Genomic DNA, 26,964 nt, shown 5'->3' with positions numbered 1-26,964 from the left:
TACTTAATAAATCATCATCAGCAGCAGCTATTTGCCATCCACTGTCAGACACAGGCCTCCACGAGACTTTTTCACACTTTGCTGCCTTCAGCAATACACTGATATTTTCAAACATGATATAGCCCCATTGAATTTGATCATTTCCTCGGGCAACTACCTGCCTCCATTTAAATTTCACTATCTCCTTAGCTGATTAGTGACTGTGACTGGCTACCACACAGAGGACCCAGGTTTGATTCCCGGTACTTCCAGAGATTGCACCAGTTAAGGAGCTACTTGACCTAATGGCGGTGGCACCATGTCCTCTATAATGACAACAGCTGGGAGAGTGGTATGCTAACCCCCACCCCTCCATACCACATCCAAATTATGCCATCTTCAGAGGACGATGACAGTTGAGTGGTCCCACTTGTTGCCAGAACAGTGGTGCTTATGTTGCTTATCTTACAGTGATAATTACTACTTCCATTCTGGTCTGTTCTCTCATACATTTTTAGTTTTCATGTCTCTAACAGTAATTCTGAATACGATGATGAAAACAAATTGTGACATCAAAAAATAATTGTTGTAGAGTAATCAAATTGTGGGAATACATTTGTCTGTGTAATATACACTGAACAGCCAAAGAAACCGGTACACCTGTCTAATATCATGTAGGCCCCCTGCGAGCGATAGAAGTGCCTCAACACAACGTGGCATGGACTCGACTGATGTCTGAAGTAGTGCTGGATAGAAACCTGCATGGCTATCCATAAATCCTTAAGAGTACGAGGGGATGGAGATCTCTTCTGAACAGCACATTGCAAGGCATCCCAGATATGCTCACGTTCATGTCTGGAGAGTTTGATGGCCAGTGGAAGTGTTTAAACTCATAAAAGTGTTCCCAGAGCCACTCTGTAGCAATTCTGGACATGTGGGGAGTCTCATTGTTGTGCTAAAATGGCCGAAATCTGTCGGAATACACAACGCACGTGAATGGATGCAGGTGGTCAGACAGGATGCTTACATATGTGTCGCCTATTACAATCATATCTAGATGTAACAGGGGTCCCATGTCACTCCAACTGCATGTGCCCCGCACCATTACAGAGCCTCCACCAGTTCAAACAGTCCTCTGCTGACATGCAGGGCCCATGGATTCACGAAGTTGTCTCCATACCTGTACACATCCATCTACTCGATACAATTTGAAACGAGACTCGTCCAATCAGGCAACATGTTTCCACTCTTCAACAGTCCATTGTCTGTGGTGATGGGCCCAGGCGAGGTGTAAAGCTTTGTGTCGTGCAGTCATGAAGAATACACAAGTGGCCTTCAACTCCAGAAGCCCATATCGGTGAGGTTTCATTGAATGGTTCACACGCTGACACTTGTCGATGGTCCAGCATTGAAATATGCTGCAATTTTTGGAACTGTCGCATTGAACGATTCTCTTCAGTTGCTGTTGGTCCTCTCTTGCAGGATCTTTTTCCAGCCGCAGCAATTTCAGACATTTGATGTTGTAGCAGATTCCTGATATTCACAGTACACTCATGATGTGGTTGTACAGGAAAATACCCACTTCATTGCTACCTCAGAAATGCTCTGTTGCATGGCTCGTACACCGACTATAACACAACGTTCAGACTCACTTATATCTTGACAACTTGCCAGTAGCAGCAGTAACCAATCTAATAATTGTTCCAGACACTTGTTGTCTTATATAGGCATAGCTGACTGCAGTGCCGTATTTTGTCTGCTCTGTATTTGAATGCAAATGCCTATACCAGTTTCCTTGGTGCTTCAGTATACTTAAGAGATTAACTTTGCAAGATCACAGGTTAACATAAGTGTGAGATAACCTATTGCAAAATTTGAAATGCGTTACATTAATAACTGGTGTAACCACCAGACTGTTGCATGCAAGGAACCAAACGTGCATGCATTGTGTCGTACTGGTGTGCCACACATTAGTTTGCGAGATGGAGTTCAGTGCGTGTTGCATTTGATCGGGCAATTCAGGGACAGTTAATGCTGTTTGTGGTTGATGCTGGAGTTGTCGATCGATGATGTCCCGTATGTCCTCGATTGGAAACAGATCTGGTGTTCGAGCAGGCCGAAGCAACATGTTGATACTGTGTAGAGCATGTTGGGTTACAACAGTGGTATGGGGCAAAAGTTACCCTGTTGCAAAACACCCCCTGGGATGCTGTTCATTAATGGCAGCATGACAGGTCGAATCACCAGGTTGACATACAGTTTTACAGTTAGGGTGCATGGGATAACCAAGAGAGTGCTTCTGTTGTCATATGAAATAGCACCCAAAACCATAACTCCAGGTGAGGTCCAATGCATCTGGCATGCAGACAGGTTGTTCACAGGTCCTCAACTGGCCTCCTAGTAACTAACCCACGGCCACCGCTGGCACCAAGGCAGAACCTGCTCTCGTCACAAAATACAACAGATTTCCACCCTGTCCTCCAAAGAGTTCTCACTTGACACCACTGAAGCTGGTCTGGGGTCAGTGGAATGTATGCTACAGGATATCTGGATCAGAGCTGTCCTTGAAGTAACCTATTTGTAACAGTTTCTTTTGCCACTGTGGTGCCAACTGCAGCTCACATTGCTGCCGCAGATGCAGTATGATGTGCCAGAGCCATATGCCGAACACAGTGGTCTTCTCTTTAAAGCAAACCTGTTCTGCATCGTCATAGTGGCACTACTAGCACCAGTCTTAAGTGACTTGGGTGAAATTTGAATAGACATTATCTTTCAGATGTAGAAACACACCTGCCAACTCTCGTTTATTCTCACACAACTTCTTGGTTTAATTTTTTTTTCTGTTGATGTATGTATGTCTCCACTGGCACTGAGCAGTCTTCAATTTTTACAAGTTAAAAGTCCACTTCTCACACATATAAGTGAAGCTGTTAATGCATTCTGATTGAAAACATCAAGTTCCAGTTGGAAGCTTCATAGGTTGGTGACTAGTATCAGTTCTCACAGAGAAAATCATAAGACTGCAAAGGCTCCATTGAAAAGTTAGGCTGTGTCTTCCTAGATTTGCGGCACAGGTTTGAGAACTGTAGGATCCCTGTAACTATACAACAGAGGCTGTTACCCAGGTAGCTAACAGTGTGTTTGGTGTTCACAAGGATTTTTGTATTAGGCAACACTATATCCAGTCCAGATTACAATAGCTGTAGGAGACTCGGAAGCATCAGTGTAAGATCCAAAGAAATGCCCCCCATAGAAGTGATTTTTGAAGTGCTTTTAAAATGCAGTCGAGCTCTCATAAAACTAGGTGTAGAAATGTAGTTAAAATCTGAAATTGACAGCATTGACATTTTTGGGGAAAATTTAAGTTTATATCAAAAGGATAGGCTAATGAGAAGTGGAGGGGGTGTATTTATCGCAGTTGACAAGAAACTCAAATTCACGGAGATAGAAATTAAAGTTGCAAATGAGATTGTCTGAATGAGATTCAGTATCAGGGGCAGGCATAAAATGATAATTGGATCCCTCTATCACCCACCAGACTCATCTCTTGCTGTAACCAAAAACTTTAGAGAAAATCTCATGTTACTTGTTTGGAAGTTTCCAACTGAAATGTAATTATTGGAGAAGACTGTAAACAGTCAACAATCAACTGGGATAATTACAGTTTGGTTAGTGGTGGGTGTGAAGAGACATCCTGTGAAACATTAGTAAATTCTTTGTCTAAAAACTACCTAGAAAACATGGTTCACATTCCCGCTACTGATGAAAAATGTGTTTATCTAAAGACAATAAATATACCTGACCTCTGTGGCGATGTCTACATAGAAATGGGTCAGCAACCATCAGGCACTGTAGCAACGATGATTACAAAAGTACAAAGGGCAACTAAAACAGGTGAAAAGATTAATATGTTCAGTAAAGTCGATAAAGAAGCAATAGTGTCATATCTCAGTGAGGAACTTGATACTTTTTCTCAAGACAGGAGCATGTGTAGGTATTGTAGCTAAGTTTAAAGAGTAGTTGATGATAACCTGGGCAGATATGTACCTTACAGAACCTTTCATGATGTAAGGGACCATTTATGGTACGCAGTCACTGCAAAGAAACTCCTAAAGAAATAGGTACTACAAAATAAAGGGTGTTAAACAAAGACTTGTGCTATAGATAAGAAGGTACTGAACGAATTGCATTTGTCTGTCAAGAGGGCAATGTGTGAAACCCTTAATGACTACCATAATAGAACATTAGTGCAAGATCTTTCACAGAACCCAAAGAAATTCTGGTCATATGTAAAAGTTCTTAATGACATTAGCATTAATGTCCAGACACTGGCGGATGAGGCAGAACTGAAATTGGGCTAGCAAAACAAAAGCAGAAATACTTAACTCCATTTTCAAATGTTCTTTAAAAAGGAAAACCCAGGGGTAATCCCCAGTTTGATTCTCTTACCACCGAAAAGATGAGTGAAATACATATTAGTGTCAGTGACACCAAGAAACAGCAATGATCAATAAAACTGAACAGAGCTCCAGGACCTGACAAAATATCTATAAGATTCATGTTGAATTTTAGGTGAGTTAGCCCCTCTTTTAAGTAATATAGCAAAGACCCCTCAAATAAAAAAACTATACCCAATGCTTGCAAGGAAGCACAAGCCACATGCATCTACAAGGACAGCAGAAATGATCCACACAAGTACCATCCAACATCTTTGACATCCATTTGTTGTAGAATGTTAGAACATATTTTCAGGTGAAATGTAATGAGGTATCTTGAACAGAATGACATCCTGTATGTCAACCAGTTGTGAGCATCAAGACTCATGTCATAGTTCATGGGGCAACACATAATTTTGCTACAAATTGCAAAAAATGATAACTCCAAAAATTTTGATCGTGTAAAACACAGTGACATCCTGAAAGCTGTGGAACAAGACAGTCATATGAATGCAGTGTATTTCGATTTCCAAAAAGCATTTTCTCAGTACCATGTCTAAGCTTATTATCAAAAGTAGGATCAAATGTGTTACCAAGCAAAATGTGTGACTAGATTGAGGATTTCTTTGTAGGGAGGGCACAGCATGTTACCTCGGATGGAGAGTCTTCGACAGATGTAAGAATAACTTCAGGTGTGCACCAGGGAAGTGTGTTGGGAACCTTGGTGTTCGTGTTGTATATTAATAATATTGCAGACAGTATTCATAGTGGCCTCAGACTTTTTGCAAATGATGCAATTATCTATAATGAAAAACTGATATTGATAAGATTTCAAAGTGGTGTGAAGCTCTTGAAATATTCAGAGAAGTAAAATTGTGCATTTCACAAAATGACCTAGTGGGGTAGCGCAGTTGTTAGCACACTTGATTCGCATTCAGGAGGACGTTGGTTCAAACCCACGTGCGGCCATCCTGATTTAGGTTTTCCGTGATTTCCCTAAATCGCTTAAGGCCAAATGGCGAGATGGTTCCTTCGGAAGGGCACGACTACTTTCTTTCTCCATCCTTCCCTAACCTGAGCTAGTACTCTGTCTCTGATAACCCGGTTGTAGACAGGAAATTAAACTCTAATCTCCTCCTCCTCCTCTTCACAAAATGAAAAAAACCTAGTACCTTATGACTACAATATCAATGAGACCCTGTTGGAATCGATCAACCTCAATACCTGAGGTAAAGCACGTGGCGGAGAGTGGTTCTTTGCTAGAATACTTCGGAAATACAGTCAGTGTGCAAAGGAGCATCCATACAAAACACTTCTGTGACTCATTCTAGATTATTGTTCAAGTGTAGATAGGGTTGCCATAATTCAAGGACGAAAATAAAGGGCAAAATTCGGTGATTATAAAGATGTGGTTGAAACACGGACCTATATGTTGTGCCAGTGACCATTGGTTTGCATTTCAGTTGAATCTTCATCATTACTTTACAGTGGTAATTATGAAGATGTTGTTGAAACCTGGAATCACACAATGTCCTTTCACCTTTCTGCACGTCAGCCAAATCTTCATAATTACCACAATTTAAACAGTAATTCTGTGAGCAAAGAAGTTGCAATTAACAAGGAAAATTAATCCAAGAATTAATGGTGTCTATAAACGAGTGATCAATGATGAAGAAAATTAATTGCATGACATTAAAAAACTTTTTAATTAAAGTACTGAACACAAATTATTAACTTGTACACAATCATGCTGCTACAATTGATAATATCTTTCACTTTATGCTTTAAACCAGTCATATTTCTCTGAACCCTGGACAGAAAAAAGAAACTCACTCCGATTCTGAATCAGTCTATGAAAATCTGTGCAATTTGTGTTTTTCATGTTATATTGGATTTGGAGCATTGCATTGACTGATGTTAAAGCTAGCCTGTTTCATTCTTCTGTCCATTGTGCATTCACTAGGGAAAACACTCTCTCCACATTGGCATTGTGCCCTGGAATGGAGAAATAGTACAGCATGTTAGCAAGCAGTTCTGAATACTGCTCTTTAGAAACACAAACCTCAAAAAAATTTACCCACTTTTTATGAGGCATTATCTCCAAATACTGGTTATCTTCTTGTGTAAGAAAACATTTCAGTTTCACTATCTGGTGAAATAGCAAACTCTAATCCACTTTGCAAGTTGTGTTTTCTTGCACCCACTTCAGTGTACATTCAACTTTTTCCCAATTAGTTAAAGCCTTCAACAGTATCCAGTGAAGATGTTCAAGTTCAGATAAAGGCTTGCTCCATTTTATCAGGTAATCTGTAACTGTCTGGAAAAATGCCATGACATCCTCTTGAAATTTTGATTGCTGATACTGGGAGATATCTGACATTAACTCTTTTACTTTCATAGTCATGAATTTACATTTCTTCCTTTCCTCTGAAACATGCATGAAGGAATTTTTTAGTTCCAACCTAACCTCATTCACAGAGATGTCCTCTTTCTCAATGTTGGCAATAGCCTTCTGAAAAGGACTCATCTGAGCAAGCAGAAAGTGTAAATACATCTCTCCACAAGCCTCAGAAAAAAATAGACTTGAAAAGACTTGGACACTAATCGAGAGACGGGAAGTGTGATTCAAGAGCCTGAAACATGTATATGAATCTTTCAATTGCAGGAAATAAGCTCATCCACCTAGTTTTCACATGCCTTAGCAAATTTTTGTGAGTAATATGGAGGAAATCACAAAAATCCATTAATGCTGCTACATGAACAGTATAAACTGAAAAGTGGTTATAGACCTTAATAATTATACTTTCCACATCTTGTGAAGGTATGTCGGTTCCACTTTGAATAGCATTATGCAGTACATGAACTGGGCAACCTACCCCTATTATGGACCTGTTTAGTTTGTTTTCACGTTTCTTGAATACATTGTTTTCCCCTTTTCTTTCAACACCTCCAAAGTTAATGTTTGTATTATCCCCACCAAAAAGACAAACTTTGTCACTAAGGTTGAATCCTAAAATTATTTTATAGCCACACTCAGACACTGTACTGGAGGCTACAATTTCATTGTCACACTCATTCAAATGCAGGAATTATGAAACACTTGATCGTTGACCAGTGGCAAAACATGCAAATTTATTTTATTTTATTTTTATTTTATTTTTTATTTTTATTTTTTCTTTCTTGCTAGCCACTTTTTTCACAGACGTTTTCCTCTTCCTCCAGGACACCCATCTTCGAGTATAAAATCACAGACTGTCTGTGAAATCTGTGATGTATGGCAACCCTAAGTGAAGACCAGTACCAAATATGACTAACAAGTAATGTAGAATGGTTACAAAGAAGGGCTACATGAACTGTTTGACCTATAGGAGAGTGTCACGAAGATGCTGAGAGAATTGAGCTTGCAGACACTTGAAATCAGATGCAAACTATCCTGCAAAAGTCTGTGCTTAGAAATTTTCTAGAATCAACTTTAAGTGCTGAATCTAGATATATACTGTAACCCCTGTGTATTGCTCCCACAAGGATCACAAAGACAAGATCAGACTAATTACAGCATGCACAGAGGCATTTAAACCATCACTCTTTCTGTACTCTGTATGTGAATGGAATAGGAAAAAGTCCTAATAACTGGTACAATGGGACATATCCACTGCCAGGCACGTCACAGTGGTTTGCAGAGTATTGGTGTAAATTTAGCTGACCATACAGATTTGTAAGTAGCCTTTTGACTGCACTGACGAGATGAATCAAAAGTGAGAAATTGAATTAAAATTGAGTATGATAAATGTGCATTGTCAACTGCATGGTTTAATGTTGTGTGACTCTAGAGGACAAAATCAAATTAAGTCTTGTGTTCTTTTGGTCTCAATGCAGTCCATTAAAACATTTAGCGATTATCCTACTCAGTATTGATGTTGAAATCTGTGGATATGACAACATATGCAGTTTTATGAATATGTATTAATTTACACATAACTCCATTACTGATTATAGGAAATTTTCAAAATTACCTTTAAGGTATGTCTGTCACAGGAACAGAAGAGAGCGAAGCAGAGCAACACACTGAGGATATTACCACAACTTTTAATTATTGCACACAATTGAAACTTGACTTAGTATATTGATCTTTCTTAGAAGTGTGAAAATGACCCCAAAATTTCAGAAAAAATTCTTGAATTTCAGATAAGGTTGATCCCAGATGTCAGCTTTTCACTCCTCTGCATTTGTTCAGACGTATGGTCACACTAGTTCAGATTGAAACAAATTTAAAGACTTTCCCTCTCAGAAAACTTCTTTGCAGATAATCATCTCACTGTTCCTCCTCTAAATTCTCTATAAGTAATGATTTATACTTCAGCAATTCCACAATTGTGCTTTATTACTGACACATATCAGGGAAGACTGTTGTGTTGTGAATACTATAACATTATAGTAATTAGAAGAAGCATGTATCATCACTGTTATGCCTTAACAATAAAAGCCAATTGCAGCTGAGGACAAATTGTTAATTACAGATGCAGTATATCATATTACTCATTGCAAAGGTTCCAATAGTCTTTAAGTCAATTTTGTGTATGTCAATCAGAACCCTTGCTACTGCCAAACATTCTTCGTGTACTACAATGCAACTTCTACTATGAAGAAATTTGTTACTTATACAGAATACAGTTTAGATTGATTATCCAGCTTATGATATGAACATTTAACAAATCAAACATTTCACATATGAAACACCAATTCTATCATGACCGTCTCCTTTTCTTTCTTATAACATTCACACAAAAAAATTCTTTAATTGTGAAGCCCAAGCCATGGAACTTCACCACGGAGGAGCTCCATGGTGTGGCACACGATGCTGCAGACTCTGAAGAATTTCTGACAATAATGTAATCGTGTCAAATGGAAATGTTTTGTCACCCCATGACACTCGAGGAGGATGTCAAACATAAAATAACAAACTAAGGTAGAACCATATTAATGCGTTAACTAATAATACCTGAACCTGTCTGAATGCCCTATATTTGAATCTATTTGCAATTACTCAATTATACCTATTGTCAAGGGTACTGTTGTTCTACTCATACCTCCCTGGTTTATTAAAAACCCCTTTACCCTCACATTTGCCGCCCCTGTAATTGAGTAATCACATGAACTTCTAAATTATTTATTTATGATATTCATTACAACAATGCTCGACATACACTATATTCAACCGTGAATAAACTGATAGAGAATAATAAATGCACCAGCAATACATTTCAAGATAACTAGACTCCTTCTGGAGTATTTCATAAGAACTTTAACATAACAGCGAAGTAACGTATTGAGAGAACATTACATAGATAACTCTAGACAAGTCTGGTATATAAGTACATAATGTCAATGGTTTAGAAAATTGGATAGATAAAATATCTACTCATTAAGTGGTGGCAGAACTCACAAATAAAAGACTTGTAATTGGCAAGCTTTCGGAGTCAGTGGCTCCTCCTTCAGGCAGAAGGGTTGAAGGTGAAGGAAGAAGTGTGAAGTAAAAGGACTTGAGAGCTCTAGGAAAAGGGCATATTTTGGCAATGGCACCCAGAACCACAGGTCAGGAGAGATTTACCATAAGGGGTGAGGAGGGAAGACTGATTGTTGGGAACTGCATTGAATGAGATTTGACTCTCAGGTTTTCAAATCTCGTTTGATGCAGGCCCCAACAAACTTTACCGAAATCTATTACAGCGCCATCTGTCACAAAGCGAAAAAAGTGGGCCAACTAAAACATTCATATTTCTGTATGTACTACAAGAATATGTAATAAAAAATGGGGGTTCCTATTTAAACATACACAGTTGATATCAGTTTGACATATGGCAGTGCCATCTAGCGGGCCAACCATAGCACACCATCTGGTATCCCCCTTCAAGCTAGACAAGTTTTGTTCTTTGTAGTTTTTTTGTTTGGCGCTTATTTCATGAGATATTTGGCCTGGTCACGATCAATGGACCACCCTGTATAGTGAAAGTATCGAGGCTGCTTTCCATTCTCTTGGATTTTTTCCGTTTTACAGATTACTTCAAAGATTTATTTTAGCTCTTTTTTATTTTAACATTTTAATTACTTCTTCAATTTCTTTGATAGTCAGAGCTAAATGTTCATATAGAGTTTCATGAGTTTGAGAATCCCAGCTTATGGATTGGTTCTGGACACTTAAGAAGCTGATCAAAATAATTTTAAGGTATTTTGCAGTTTTCAGTGTTGCTTATGCCAAGTATGCCATTTTCATTTATGAAACTCACACTTGGCATTTGGTATCCCTTTAGTTGGCCCATAAATGTCTGATAAAAATCGTGGACATTGTTTTTTGTAACTTTTTTCTCAGTTGCCTACAATTTTTTTCTTTGCAAAATCTCTTTTAGTTATTCTAATTATCCTTGCTTTTTCCTTCCTTTGCTGTTTAAATTTGTCATGGTCTTTTATTTTCTTGGGAATTTTCACTTTTTCCATTTTTTGACTCCCTCTTCACATATTTCATTCCACCATACTTTCTTTTACTTGTTATTGACCCAAATGTTTCTGTGCAGCATTATTAATTTCAACAGTTTTATGAAAAAGACAGATCACTACTCACCATATAGAGGTCGTGCTGAGTTACAGAAAAGCACAAAGAGAAGACTGTTATACATTTAATCTTTTGACCAGAAAGGCCTTCTTCTGACACAGAAAAACACGTATACATTCGCACGAGCACAACTCGATGAACACATGACCACTTTCTCTGACCACTGATGCTAGACTTCAGACTGCAACTGCACCTGATGGGAAAAGATATCTGACATGAGTGGTTGGGGTAAGGAGGGGGCTGGGGTGGATATGGGGAGGGACAGCAGGGTGGGAGTGGGGGAAGGCATAGTGTTGCTTGCGGTAGGATGCAGCGTCACGGTGAGGACGGGGTAGGGTTCCTAGGCGCAGTCCAGACATTCTGATGAGGAGAGGCAGGGGAGTGGGAAAGAAGAGAAGTATTTCTGGTCTGTTAAGGTTCTGGATTCTGTATGCTTGCTCCCCAAAAGCCTTAGTCCCACAGAAGTATCAGTCCTTTCCATAGACCTTATCTTTAGCCCCACTCTGAAATTCAGTCAAGCTGAACTTGTTAAAGACAGTCTCCACTTCTCGCAGTCTCTAATTCCCTCAGTCCGTACAGTGAAAAAACCTTTTCACTGTCAGCCCTACCAATCAGACTCAACTGAAACCAATACTGAACCTTGTCTGACTCGATCACTACTTCATCTGACCGTCATCCACCCCCTCTGTCTCCAGACTATCCTGTTGATATTCGATAATTTCTTAACCTCAAATCATGCCTCACCATAATTTTACAAATCCTTCAACATGGAAATTAGTCCTACATCTGGAACAATAACTTAATCCACAACCTAAAAAGTCATCCCAACTTTAGAATCATATCTACCAACACAGGCTCCACCACACTGATTTTGGACTACAGGAGGTGGAGGGACTCCATCACCTGTGAGACCCATCCACTTACAAACCCTGCCAAAGTGACCCCATTCCAGGAATCAGGAATCCAGCAGGATCTCCATTCCCTCCTCAAATCCTTAGGCACATCCAAGAACCTCTCTCTCTCTCTCTCTCTCTCTCTCTCTCTCTCTCGCTTGTCACCCTTACCACTCCCTGTGCTCCTACCTTCTACATGCTTCCTGCAGTCCATAACGCATCCAACCAGGATGCCGCCTTTGCCCAGTTATTGTGCGACTGATGAGAGAATCTGTGCTCTTATGAACCAACACTTTTATTGTATTACTTGTAACCAGATCTCCTATGTAAAAGGCACTAACCATTTTTTTTTGCCAGCTCTTCACAATTCCTGTTCCTTTACCACACAGTGCCCTGCTCATCGTAATTGATGCTACCTCCCTTTACACGAGGGCCACCCGTAACATGCCAAGCTTCACACGTGCAGGTTGTGCGGGCTGCATGCAGGCCGAGGCTCAGCCTGTCTCATCTGTGCTTGGTTCTTTTTGGAAGTAACTAGAACAATGTGACATTTAATTGAGTATTGCTGCATGGCATTTTTCAGTTGGCACAACTCTCTTCATTTCAGCATAATCGGTGTGCCAGTGCTGTTTACCCTTCACTATTTTTTTGTGGCATGGAAGACATTCACAGGTCCAGTGACTATTTGCACAATAAGAGGCAGTCTAGCGATCTATTACAACAAGCTTTTAAAAGCTTCTGGAAATGACAGAAGAGGGGGGATTATAATTCTTAATATATATTACGCAGTCACATGAGTGATGGATACTACAAATATGCTATGAAATGACGTTATAATAACATGCAGAAAGAATTTAAAGATTTAGCTGACAATGAAAGAGCAAAAAATTACATTGATCGAGAGACGGGATTCATTTTTCAGTACTTCAAGAAGCACCATGTGCTAAATTTGCAGGCATAGAGCACATGGAGAAACTGATGATACAAATAGTCAAAAATTTCTGAAGTCAAACACATCATTCGAATGTCAGCTGCAACAGCTTTTGATGGAACTGAACATAGAGTATGAGGACTGTATGTATTGCTGCGCAAATATGTTGGTTAAGTCAAGGTGGATGCCACGAATAATTTTTTGGTTTTTGTTGCTTTTATGGAGAAAAAAGGAGCATAGAAACGAAAATTAGAACATCTAAAATGGATTCCGGATCTTGCATTTTAAGTGAACTTGACTGCACATTGCCACAGTAAGATATTACAAGATAAGAAACAACTTATTCCTGATTTTTTGAGGGTTCATTTAAAAGGAAAATCACACTGTAGAAAGGACACATTCTGACAAATGCAGTCCCATTCCTTAAGTTCACTGTCATTAAAGAAAACGTGAGATTTGAATAATTCATTGTAGCCTAGAAAGAATTACAAGGATGATATCCTAAATGTTTTGATGACACTGCTAATCTTACATCTGTTCTTCAGTTGTTTTCTTGCTGTTTTAGTTGAAAGTGCTCCTGCGCGTGTGCAGATGTAACTCATTGATTTGCAAGGTAATTCCCATTTTAGACAAATCCCTTTAATGTTAAAACTGTCAAGGACGTCTATTTTGCTTTCCTCAGGCAGAGTTTCCATGTCTCTAATAATGAGGCTGCAAAAATGCTAACATTTTGATCAACATATGTGTGTATAAGAACCTTTTTTCGATTATTAAACTAAATAAGTCACCATTATGTGACAGCCTGAGTGCAAAAATCTGTGAAATTGGCTGTGTCTCTTGGCATGCTAACAGTTTGTACCAAATACAGATTATATCATGTCTTATGCACACCAAGTATAATTAAATAATAATGAAAATTTGTTTTTTATGTGATCTATGTCATTGAGAAAATGTGAAATCTAAAACCAAGTCACAAGCTGTGCAACTGCATACTCATTTAAATACGGCTAATTCACAGTTTCCCTTCTTCATCCTCCTCAAGCTCAGACAGCATGGTGGGGTGTTGTGGGAATTGTGCCAGTCAGACAGAGTGCTATGACACTCATTCCATGACACGGTTTGCAAGCTGAATTTTTAGCCACCTCTGCTGTACACTAACATCCCCAATACCGATGGCCCTGCCACTATTGAAAACTCCTTTCCCAACACCCAACTGGCTCCAGACCTACAACTTCCTTCCTGATCACCATGACCAACTATATCCTCACCCACAATTACTTCTCCTTTGACAGCATCACCTACAAACAAATCCATGGAAAGTGATGGCCACCTACATGGTCCCATCTTATGCCAACTTATTCATGGGTCACCTAGAGGAATCCTTCCTACCCAGTCTATAATCCCAAACCTCTCACCAGTTTCAGATTTATTGATGATGTTTTCATGATTTGGACCATGGGTGAGGACACCCTATTCACACTCCTCCAGAATATCAATACCTTCCCCCCCATTCACCTCACCTGGCCCTCCTTAAACCAACAAGCCATCTTCTTCTATGTTGACCTCCACCTGAATGGTGGCTACATCCATACCTCCATATCAAACCTACCAATGACCAGCAGTACCTCCACTTTAAAAGCTGCCACCCATTCCACACAAGAAGTCACTTCTATACAGCCTAGCCACGTGTGGTCGTCAAATCTGTAGTGACAAGTAGTCCCTGTCCCAATATACTCAGTTGAGGAACAGAGGAGAATTCCTGTTGAAGAAATTGTAAGGGCCATCGAAACATCCTTGTTTTGTCTCCCGAAGGTGCAGGCCGAAGAAGTAAGACAAGATGTGTCGAGAGTTCTATGGAAATTGAAACTGCCAAAAAGCAACATATCGGCGCAGCGGAGGAAATCTCTTATTGAACTCATGAGACATGAAAGCATCGTTGTAACAAAATTGGATAAGGGGAATGCTACTGTTGTTTTGGTCGCTATGGATTATCACAGGAAGATGGAACAACTACTAGCTGATCCTGTGTATCACAAGCTAGGAAGCGATCTGACGAACAGAATCGTTCAGGAAGTAAAAAACCTGATATCAGACTCCAGACTGGACAGCTCTATTACAAAGAATCTAACACCTCGAATACCTGTCTTACCCAGAATGTATGGACTACCAAAAATACATAAAGAATCGGTTCCTTTGAGGCCTATAGTCAGTGGGATTAACTCACCGACTTATATTTTAGCACATCATTTATCTGGCAAACTGAGGCACCTAGTTGGTAAAACAAATACTTTTATAAAAGATTCAAAACATTTTTAGAAATTATACACACACTGAAGATATCTGCAGGTGACATTCTTGTTAGCTTCAATGTGACATCGTTATTTACTAATGTCCCAGTATAAGATACAATGGAGATCATAAGGGAGAATCTTGCTCCGGATGTTATTGAATTATGTCTTCGTTCGAGCTATTTTAAATAAAGTGGTGAATTCTATGAACAGGCTGATGGCCTTGCTATGGGCTCACCCATTTCGCCAGCTGCAGCTGACGTTTTTATGGAACATTTTGAGCAGCAGGCATTAAGTAGTGTCCCTTTGAAGGCATTAAGTAGTGTCCCTTTGAAGCCTTCTTGCTGGCTCCGCTATGTGGACGATGTATTTCTTATATGGCCACATGGCGAAGAAGAACTTCATGAGTTCCACAATTTCTTAATGTAATTCATGTCAAAATCAAATTTACCTTGGAGGTTGAGAGTGAGGTCAGTCTCCTGTTCCTAGATGTGTTGGTATACAAAAGATCTGATAACACTCTATGTCACAGAGTGTACAGAAAGCCAATTGTCACAAACAGGTATTTAGATGCCGCTTCGCACCACCAGCCAGCCCAGAAGCATGAAGTACTCAACACTCTGTCTTTACGTGCCTTCCGTATCAGCGATGATGTCAACTTGGAATCGAAGTTGAATTTTTTAAAGAGGACATTTAATGCAAATGGGTTACCATTTGTTTCTGGGGTCACTGACCGCATATGGTATTCAGACATCTTTCTTTAGTCAAAACAAAATAAAAGATTTTTCTGACGGAAAACGGATGCACCTGAGTGCCTCCACAATGCAGGCATCTATCAAGTGACATGTGGCTGCGGCAAAGTGTATATGGGCGAAACGGGAAGAACTGTTAAAGAATGCATTAAGGAACACGAACGGCACATGCGGCTAAAACAAAGTGCGAAATCGGCAGTAGCGGAACATCATGAGAACTGTCGCTGTGACATTGATTTTAATAACTTGTGTGTATTGGCTAAGGAAACAAACATTTATAGAAGAAAGGTCCAAGAAGTGGTTGAAATTTCTAAGAATGCCCCTAATTTCAATAGAGAGGATGGCTACAGGCTTCTGGCACCATGGCTCCCCTTCATCCAGGAAGTAAACACATGGCCGTGGTGTGTGAGCGGCATAAAGAATGCGCTGCAAGGCTCCTCAATGGACAATAATATTTTGGGTAAACATTCCCCCTCTCTTGCTCTGTCTGTTTCGAATCTAGCCAATGTTGATGACAAACCAATAGCGGAAGCAGGAATTTCAGCCAATAACCCATCTCCAGCATAAGTGTGGAATAGTGCCTTTCTATCCAATGATGATGGGCCATCAGTGGTATCCACAGGAGATTAGCTGACAACGTCCCTTCTTCCGCATCAGAGTGGGAATATTAGCCCATGACTATGGCCCACCAATACTATCACTTCTCCAGCATGAACACGTGAAAACTCCCATTTCCCCCTTTATAAGAGGATGCGACACTCGTCTCTTACAATGTTCTAGTAGTAGTGGACACCAGAAGATCCCAGCAGAGGGGTCGAAAAGTTGATCATTTTAGAAGAAACATGACACGGCCTAATAACCTGGAAGATTTTTACTTCAGAATTACACTCTCCGCCAGGGTTTTGACTACCTCTTGTTGTGCCTTGAAATGAGAAATTTGCTGCCCACTATCGTCCCCATCCTTCCCACAGTGGTATTCTGCTGTCCACTGAACCTACACGATATACTCATCCATCTGTACACAAACCCTGCTCCCAACCCCTTATCTCATGGGTCATATACCTGTAATAGACCTAGATGCAAGACCTGACCCATACATCCTCCCACCACCACCACCTTCTTCAGTCAGGTCACAAATATCATGTATCCCATTTAAGGAAATATCATGTATCCCATTTAAGGCAGGGCTACCTGTGAAACCAGTCATGTAATCTACAAGATAAGCTGCAGCCACTGTTCTGCATTCTATGTAGACATGACAACCAACAAGATGTCTCTCCGCACGAATGGCCACGACAAACCGTGTCTAAGAAACAAGCAGACTACCCTGTTGCTGAGCACACTGCCCAACATGACATCCTTCATTTCAATGACTGCTTCACAGCCTGTGCCATATGGATCCTTCCCAACACCTTCCCAACAACACCAGCTTTTCTGAACTGCACAGGTGGGAACTCTCCTTGCAATATATCTATGTTCCCGTAATTCCCTTGGTCTCAACCTTCATTAGTCTTTTTCCTCACACATCCAACCTGTGTGAGTTGTTTCCGTATCTGTGTGTGTGTGTGTGTGTGTGTGTGTGTGTGTGTGTGTGTGTGGTCTATTTTCAATGAAGGCCTCGGCTGGAAGTTTATAATTGTGGCAGTCTTTTTGTTGTGCCCTCAGCATCTCTGCTATATGGTGAGTAGCAACCTTTGCATAATATTGTTACATTTTTGAGAAACAGCTATCTGAAATTCTCACATCAGGTTTTGAGCTTCCTGATGAAGGCTGACACTAGTTTGAGTTGAGAATTTTGACATAAACTGGTCAGTCTCATGCCACTTCTGTTGGTTGTTTTGTGGATTGGCCAACGCCATACTCTTTTTCTAATTTTTTTTCTCTACCTATTTGAGCTCTGCAGTCACCCAAAAACAATATGGTGTTCATCTTTGGCATTTTGCATATATCAATGTATAAAACCCCCCATGAACCATGGACCTTGCCATTGGTGGGGAGGCTTGCGTGCCTCAGCGATACAGAAAGCCGTACCGAAGGTGTAACCACAATGGAGGGGTGTCTGTTGAAAGGCCAGACAAACGTGTGGTTCCTGAAGAGGGGCAGCAGCCTTTTCAGTAGTTGCAGGGGCAACAGTCTGAATGATTGACTGATCTGGCCTTGTAACATAACCAAAACGGCTTTGCTGTGCTGGTACTGCGAACAGCTGAAAGCAAGGGGAAACTACGGCCGTAATTTTTCCCGAGGGCATGCAGCTTTACTGTATGGTTAAATGATGATGGGCGTCCTCTTGGGTAAAATATTCCAGAGGTAAAATAGTCCCCCTTTCGGATCTCCGGGCGGAGACTACTCAGGAGGACGTCGTTATCAGGAGAAAGAAAACTGGCGTTCTACGGATCGGAGCGTGGAATGTCAGATCCCTTAATCGGGCAGGTAGGTTAGAAAATTTAAAAAGGAAATAGATAGGTTAAAGTTAGATATAGTGGGAATTAGTGAAATTCGGTGGCAGTAGGGACACGACTTTTGATCAGGCGAATACAGGGTTATAAATATAAAATCACACAGGGGTAATGCAGGAGTAGGTTTAATAATGAATAAAAAAATAGGAGTGCGGGTAAGCTACTACAAACAGCATAGTGAAAGCATTATTGTGGCCAAGATAGACACGAAGCCCAACCTACTACAGTAGTACAAGTTTATATGCCAACTAGCTCTGCAGATGACGAAGAAATTGAAGAAATGTATGATGAAATAAAAGAAATTATTCAGATAGTAAAGGGTGATGAAAATTTAATAGTCATGGGTGACTGGAATTCGGCAGTAGGAAAAGGGAGAGAAGGAAACGTAGTAGGTAAATATGGATTGGGGCTAAGAAATGAAAGAGGAACCCGCCTGGTAGAATTTTGCACAGAGCACAACTTAATTATAGCTAATACTTGGTTTAAGAATCATGAAAGAAGGTTGTATACATGGAAGAACCCTAGAGATACTAAAAGGTATCAGATAGATTATATAATGGTAAGACAGAGATTTAGGAACCAGGTTTTAAATTGTAAGACATTTCCAGGGGCAGATGTGGACTTTGACCACAATCTATTGCTTATGACCTGTAGATTAAAACTGCAAAAAGGTGGGAATGTAAGGAGATGGGACCTGGATAAACTGAAAGAACCAGAGGTTGTTTTGTTTCAGGGAGAGCGTAAGGGAACAATTGACAGGAGGGGGGGTGAAGAAATACAGTAGAAGAAGAAAGGGTAGCTTTGAGCGATGAAGTAATGAAGGTAGCAGATAATCAAGTAGGTAAAAAGACGAGGGCTAGTAGAAATCCTTGGGTAACAGAAGAAATATTGAATTTAATTGATGAAAGAAGAAAATATAAAAATGCAGTAAATGAAGCAGGCAAAAAGGAATACAAACGTCTCAAAAATGAGATCGACAGGAAGTGCAAAATGGCTAAGCAGGGATGGCTAGAGGACAAATGTAAGGATGTAGAGGCTTATCTCACTAGGGGTAAGATAGATACTGCCTACAGGAAAATTAGAGAGACCTTTGGAGAAAAGAGAACCACTTGTTTGAACATCAAGAGCTCAGATGGAAACACAGTTCTAAGCAAAGAAGGGAAAGCAGAAAGGTGGAAGGAGTATATAGAGGGTCTATACAAGGGCGATGTACTTGACGACAATATTATGGAAATGGTAGAGGATGTGGATGAAGATGAAATGGGAGATACGATACTGCATGAAGAGTTTGACAGAGCACTGAAAGACCTGAGCCGAAACAAGGCCGCCGGAGTAGACAACATTCCATTGGAACTACTGACGGCCTTGGGAGAGCCAGTCACGACAAAACTCTACCATATGGTGAGCAAGATGTATGAAACAGGCGAAATACCCGCAGACTTCAAGAAGAATATAATAATTCCAATCCCAAAGAAAGCAGGTGTTGACAGATGTGAAAATTACCGAAAAACCAGTTAATAAGCCACAGCTGCAAAATACTAACACGAATTCTTTACAGACGAATGGAAAAACTAGTAGAAGCCGACCTCGGGGAAGATCAGTTTGGATTCCGTAGAAATGTTGGAACACGTGAGGCAATACTGACCTTACGACTTATCTTAGAAGAAAGATTAAGGAAAGGCAAACCTACGTTTCTAGCATTCATAGACTTAGAGAAAGCTTTTGACAATGTTGCCTGGAATATTCTCTTTCAAATTCTAAAGGCGGCAGGGGTAAAATACAGGGAGCGAAAGGCTATTTACAATTTGTACAGAAACCAGATGGCAGTTATAAGAGTCGAGGGACATGAAAGGGAAGCAGTTGTTGGGAAGGGAGTAAGACAGGGTTGTAGCCTCTCCCCGATGTTATTCAATCTCTATATAGAGCAAGCTGTAAAGGAAACAAAAGAAAAATTCGGGGTAGGCATTAAAATTGATGGAGAAGAAATAAAAACTTTGAGGTTCGCCGATGACATCGTAATTCTGTCAGAGACAGCAAAGGACTTGGAAGAGCAGTTGAATGGAATAGACAGTGTCTTGAAAGGAGGATATAAGATGAACATCAACAAAAGCAAAACGAGGATAATGGAATGTAGTAGAATTAAGTCGGGTGCTGCTGAGGGAATTAGATTAGGAAATGAGACACTTAAAGTAGTAAATGAGTTTTGCTATTTGGGGAGCAAAATAACTGATGATGGTCGAAGTAGAGAGGATATAAAATGTAGACTGGCAATGGCAAGGAAAACGTTTCTGAAGTATTGATTTCAGTGTCAGGAAGTCATTTCTGAAAGTATTTGTATGGAGTGCAGCTATGTATGGAAGTGAAACGTGGACGATAAATAGTTTAGACAAGGAGAGAACAGAAGCTTTCGAAATGTGGTGCTACAGAAGAATGCTGAAGATTATATGGGTAGATCACATAACTAATGAGGAAGTATTGAATAGGATTGGGGAGAAGAGAAGTTTGTGGCACAACTTGACCAGAAGAAGGGATCGGTTGGTAGGACATGATCTGAGGCATCAAGGGTTCACCAATTTAGTATTGGAGGGCAGTGTGGAGGGTAAAAATCGTAGAGGGAGACCAAGAGATGAATAAAATAAGCAGATTCAGAAGGATGTAGGTTGCACTAGGTACTGGGAGATGAAGAAGCTTGCACAGTATAGAGTAGCATGGAGAGCTGCATCAAACCAGTCTCAGGACTGAAGACCACAACAACAACAATGTATAAAATATCTCAATATCCTTCTGTTTTTCAGATTCATCCTGTTGTCTTTATTTATCAATGCATGGCAATTAACAAGTGTATATTTTCTGTTTTTACATTGAATTGGTGGGACAGATAATCTTTCTGAGATCAGTTGGTTAGTTACACGTTCCATGGATTATTGTGCACAAAATATTGTGATATGGAATGAGTCATTTAATATTCACTCCTCAAATTAATCTATACATATGGTTACGTTCTGAACATTTCTAAGTCTTTAATTATACAGATGTGAGGTAGTAATTCCCACACAGCGCTTTTTGCACATTACAGTAATAAAAATTCTTCTACGGAATAGAAGTTGTCAAGGAGAAACCTGCTTAGTTTGTTGTCAAAATTTACTTTGCTGTTAGTTAGATATTTTATATCACTGGTTAAGTGATCAAATATTTTTGTTACAGATTTGTGACCTCCCCCCTTTTTTTGTCGTCTTTTTCTTTTTCTTCTTCTTCTTCTTCTCTCTCTCTTTCTCTCTCTCCCTCCCTCTCTCTCCCTCTCCCTCCCCCCTCTCTCTTTTTTTAATGCAACCTTAATGTTGAGTAGTGAATGTAATTTTTCCTTCTGGTGTGGTAATTATGTACATCAACATCATTGATTCTTTTGAACTGTGGTGGATTATTTACAAAAAACTTCATGAGGAAATACCCAATTCCTTAAACAGATGTCTACAAGATGAGTGTGTGTGAGCACCACATATTATTCTTACAGCACATTTTTGGGCAAAGAAAAGTTTCTGTCTTAAGGCTGAGTTACCTCAGAACATATGACATTATTGAATGAAAATAGGCAAAATATGTCAACTTACTGGTTTCTGTCTTCCCAAGATTTGCAATGGTTCTAAGTGTAATTGTGGCTGAATTAAATTGTTTTAGGATTTCCAAAATGTGCTTTTTCCAATTTAAATTCTTATCAGTATGGACATCTAAGAATTCTGAACCTTCCACCCTATCTGTTGTTTCCTCACCATGTGCCATACTTATCATTGGTGTAGTACCCCTAGATATGCAGAATTGAGTCCACAGCTCGTGGTCGTGCGGTAGCGTTCTCGCTGCCTGCACCCGGGTTCCTGGGTTCGATTCCTGGCGGGGTCCGGGATTTTCTCTGCCTCGTGAAGACTGGGTGTTGTATGATGTCCTTAGGTTAGTTAGGTTTAAGTAGTTCTAAGTTCTAGGGGACTGATGACCATAGAAGTTAAGTCCCATAGTGCTCAGAGCCATTTGAACCATTTTTTATGCAGAATTGAATAGGTTGTGCCTCTTTAAAACTGAGGATGAGACCATTTGCAGAAAACCAGTCAGTGTTACTTTTAAGTACTTTGTTTACCATTTCTTTTGTTTCTGCATGTGTGCTTGGACTGATTGCAATATCAGTGTCATCTGCAAAAAGAGCTAAATCTGCTTGTTATATATTAGATGGAAGATTGTTTACATATGAAGACATGCACGGAAAAATGGGCTAACCGTCAAATGTAAAAACTTAGACATAACTGTTGTCATCTGTTGCAGTGTATGGGAATTATCAAAATTGAAATTGGTCTCACCCCTAAATATCCTAACATAATATTTAGGGGTGAGACAGACCAATGTTAGTTTTGATAGCATCCATACCCAGCAACAGTTGGCAACACTTATCTCTAAGCTTTTACATTTGAGGGTTGGTCCATTTTTCCGTGCACGTCTTCATATAAGGGGAGCAATAGTAGATTAAAGATTGAGCCTTGGGGAATCCCATACATGACTTCTCCCCAATCAGAATTATGTTCCTGGACTGTATTGGCTGAATTACTAAGTACAACTTTCTGCATTCTTTTGGTTTGATATTACATTGACCATTGACTGGCTACACCATCAGTCCCATAAAACTTCAATTTATGTTGGAGAATACTGTGATTCACACAGTCGAATGCCTTAGATAGGTTGCAGAAAATATCAACTGGTACTATCTTATTATTTAGTGCTTGCAAAATGTGGTGAGTCAGCAGATAAATGGCATTCTCAGTAGAGCAATCCTTGTGAAAACGAAACTGCAATTTGCAGAGAATACTATTGTCGCTAAGGTGAGATACTATTCTAGAATATATTCATATGACTGAATTTTATGAAAAGCTACCTTTTTAGCAAAGTGCTGTGATTTTTCTCTTGAACTTTTTGTCCCTATGCTTACGGGTATATTTAAGGACTGATTTAAATACATATGCTACCTGTGGTTCATGGTGTGGTTCATGGTGTGGGTTCCTTTAGTCATATCCTAGTTCATGAACCACGGGCAACGTATGAGTGGCCAAGTAAGTGGTCCTGACAGTCGGGGGTACCAGTTACTTTGGAATAAGGCAGGGCATCTCGGACATATTCTTTGTGCTCATAGGGCAAAGACTACCACATCCACCGGTTAGTCCCTCAGCCGTTACGGGTAATACCCAATGGGACTCAGGGCAAGTAAGGCTAGCAACCTGCTTCCCTGGTGCTTTAAATATGATGCTGGCAACAATCAGAGCAAAATGCCTCGGACCTTTGGAGGTGATGGAGTCCCACCTCTAACTGACAAATCAGGGACTCCTAAGACACGACTTGGCAAACAAATGGTAATGAGATGAGGAGCTATTAATATCAATGGGAGCTACTCTGGGAAGAGGGTAGAGCTGGCAAAGGCTGCAAGTAAGATGGGGCTGGACGTTTTAACTGTAAGTGACATTTGAGTAAGGGGTGAGAAAGAAGAGGAAGTGGGAGAATACAAGGTCTACCTGTCAGGAGTGAAAGCAGAAATAGCACAATGGGGTGTAGGGCTGTACATCAGGAAAGAAATGGAACCCAGCATAGTTACAATAAGGTATGTAAACGAACGACTGATGTGGATAGATTTGACAGTGTCTAGCAAGAAAATTAGGACAGTGTCAGTATATTCGCATTGTGAAGGGACAGATCAAGATAAGATGGATAGTTTTTATGAGGCACTCAGTGATGTAGTTGTTAGAGTGAAGGACAAGGACAGTGTTTTGCTCATGGGTGATTTTAATGCCAGGATTGGAAATCGAACAAAAGGGTATGAAAAAGTTATGGGTACATTTGGAGAGGATATGGAGACCAACAGGAACGGGAAACAACTCTTGGATTTCTGTGCCAGTAAGGGGTTAGTAATCACAAACTCCTTTTTTAAACATAAGAACATTCACCGGCATACTTGGGAAGGCAGGGGAACCAGATCTGTCATTGACTATATAATAACAGATCAGGAATTCAGGAAGGCTATGAGGGACACACGTGTATTCAGGGGATTCTTTGATGACACTGATCATTATTTAATCTGCAATGAAATTGGGATTGTGAGGCCGAAAGTGTAGGTGGCCAGGTCCATATGTAGGAGGGTAAGAGTGGAGAAACTTCAGGATAAGGAAATCAGACACAAGTACATAACAGCGATCTCAGAAAGGTACCAGTTAGTTGAATGTAGTCAATTACAGTCATTGGAAAAGGAATGGACAAGGTACAGGGACACAGTACTAGAAGTGGCTAAAGAATGTCTTGGAACAGTAGTGTGTAAAAGTAGGAAGAAGCAAACAGCTTGGTGGAATGACACAGTCAAGGCAGCCTGTAAAAGGAAAAAGAAGGCGTATCAAAAATGGCTGCATACTAGACCTCAGGTAGACAGAGAAAGTTATGTTGAAGAAAGAAACAAAGCCAAACAGATAATTGCACCATCCAAGAAGAAATCTTGGGAAGACTTTGGAAACAGATAATTGCAGCATCCAAGAAGAAATCTTGGGAAGACTTTGGAAACAGGTTGAAGACTATGGGTCAAACTGCTGGAAAACCATTCTGGAGGATAATTAGCAGTCTTCGAAAGGGAGGTAAGAAGGAAATGACAAGTATTTTGGACAGGTCAGGAAAACTGCTGGGGAATCCTGTGGATGCCTTGGGCAGATGGAGGGAATATTTTGAAGAGTTGCTCAATGTAGGTGAAAATACGATCAGCAATGTTTCAAATTTCGAGGTAGAATGGGATAGGAATGAGGATGGAAATAAAATCACATTTGAGGAAGTGGAGAAAATGGTCAATAGATTGCAGTGCAATAAAGCAGCTGGGGTGGATGAAATTAAGTCGGAACTCATCAAATTCAGTGGAATGTCAGGTCTTAAATGGCTGCACAGTATAATTGAAATGGTCTGGGAGTCGGGACAGGTTCCATCAGACTGGAAAAAAGCAGTAATCACACCAATCTTTAAACATGGAAACAGAAAAGATTGTAACAACTGCAAAGGTATCTCTTTAATCAGTATTGTATGTAAAATCTTCTCAGGTATTGTTGAAAGGAAAGTGCGAGTATTAGTTGAGGACCAATTGGATGAAAATCAGTGTGGGTTTAGGCCTCTTAGAGGTTGTCAGGTCCAGATCTTTAGCTTACAGCAAATAATGGAGAAGTGTTATGAGTGGAACAGGGAATTGTATCTATGCACTATAGATCTAGAAAAGACATATGATCGGGTTCCTAGGAGGAAGTTATTGTCTGTTCTATGAGATTATGGAATAGGAGGCAAACTTTTGCAAGCAATTAAAGGTCTTTACATGGATAGTCAGGCAGCAGTTAGAGTTGACGGTAAATTGAGTTCATGGTTCAGAGTAGTTTCAGGGGAAGACAAGGCTGCAACCTGTCGCCACTGTTGTTCATATTATTTATGGATCATATGTTGAAAACAATAGACTGGCTGTGTGAGATTAAGATATGTGAACACAAAATAAGCAGTCTTGCATATGCGGATGACTTAGTTGTGATGGCAGATTTGATTGAAAGTTTGCAAAGTAATATTTCAGAGCTAGATCAGAAATGTAAGGACTATGGTATGAAGATTAGCATCTCCAAAACGAAAGTAATGTCAATGGGAAAGAAATATAAACGGATTGAGTGCCAAATAGGAGGAACAAAGTTAGAACAGGTGGACGGTTTCAAGTACTTAGGATGCATATTCTCACAGGATGGCAACATAGTGAAAGAACTGGAAGAGAGGTGTAGCATCGCTAATGCAGTGAGGGCTCAGCTACTATCTACTCTCTTCTGCAAGAAGGAAGTCAGTACCAAGACTAAGTTATCTGTGCACTGTTCAATCTTTCGACCAACTTTGTTGTATGGGAGCGAAAGCTGGGTGGATTCAGGTTACCTTATCAACAAGGTTAAGGTTACGGATATGAAAGTAGCTAGGATGATTGCAGGTACTAGTAGATGGGAACAATGACAGGAGGGTGTCCACAATCAGTAAATCAAAGAAAAACTCGGAATGAACTCTATAGATGTAGCAGTCAGGACGAACAGGCTTAGATGGTGGGGTAATGTTACATGCATGGGAGAAAGAAGGTTACCCAAGAGACTCATGGGTTCAGCAGTAGAGGGTAGGAGGAGGCGGGGCAGACCAAGGAGAAGGTACCTGGATTCGGTTAAGAATGATTTTGAAGTAATAGGTTTAACATCAGAAGAGGCACCAATGTTAGCACTGAATAGGGGATCGTGGAGGGATTTTATAAGGGGGCTATGCTCCAGACTGAACACTGAAAGTCATAATCAGTCTTAAATGATGATGATGATGATGATGATGATGCTACCTGTGCCTCATCATTTATTGCTCTTCTATTCAGTACTATAGTGATGTCATCTTGTTCTATGGCTGGTTGTTCTGTCTCTTGTTTCATTACATTCCATGTATCCTTAAGTCTGTTGTTAGAATTATTGATTTCTGACATTATGTGCATGTTTATTGATTTTTTAATAACATTATTAGTTATTTTGAGTGGGTTCTGTGCAACTACTGCACAATCCCTCCTCCTTCTTACCA

General features: G+C 40.1%; 1 protein-coding gene across 8 annotated transcripts in view; it reads left to right on the top strand.

Moving 5' to 3' along the window:
* Window positions 1-26,964, top strand: part of LOC126267244 (protein phosphatase 1B-like) — a 244,760-nt gene that overhangs the window by 185,817 nt on the left and 31,979 nt on the right. The window contains exon 7 of one of the 8 annotated variants that reach the window (XM_049972252.1): window positions 7,638-9,149. The exons of 5 other annotated variants lie outside the window; for them this stretch is intronic. In XM_049972252.1, coding sequence (XP_049828209.1) covers window positions 7,638-7,658 — 21 coding nt within the window. In that variant the 3' untranslated portion in view covers window positions 7,659-9,149. Of the gene's footprint in view, window positions 1-7,637; window positions 9,150-26,964 lie in introns of those variants that run through there. 2 more of the 8 variants (XM_049972251.1, XM_049972250.1) reach the window with 2 other exon arrangements.

This window comes from Schistocerca gregaria, chromosome 4 (genome assembly GCF_023897955.1).
Source record: "Schistocerca gregaria isolate iqSchGreg1 chromosome 4, iqSchGreg1.2, whole genome shotgun sequence".
Lineage (NCBI taxonomy): Eukaryota > Metazoa > Arthropoda > Insecta > Orthoptera > Acrididae > Schistocerca > Schistocerca gregaria.
Note: the sequence above shows the minus strand (reverse complement) of the source record. Positions and strands in the feature narration are given on the sequence as shown.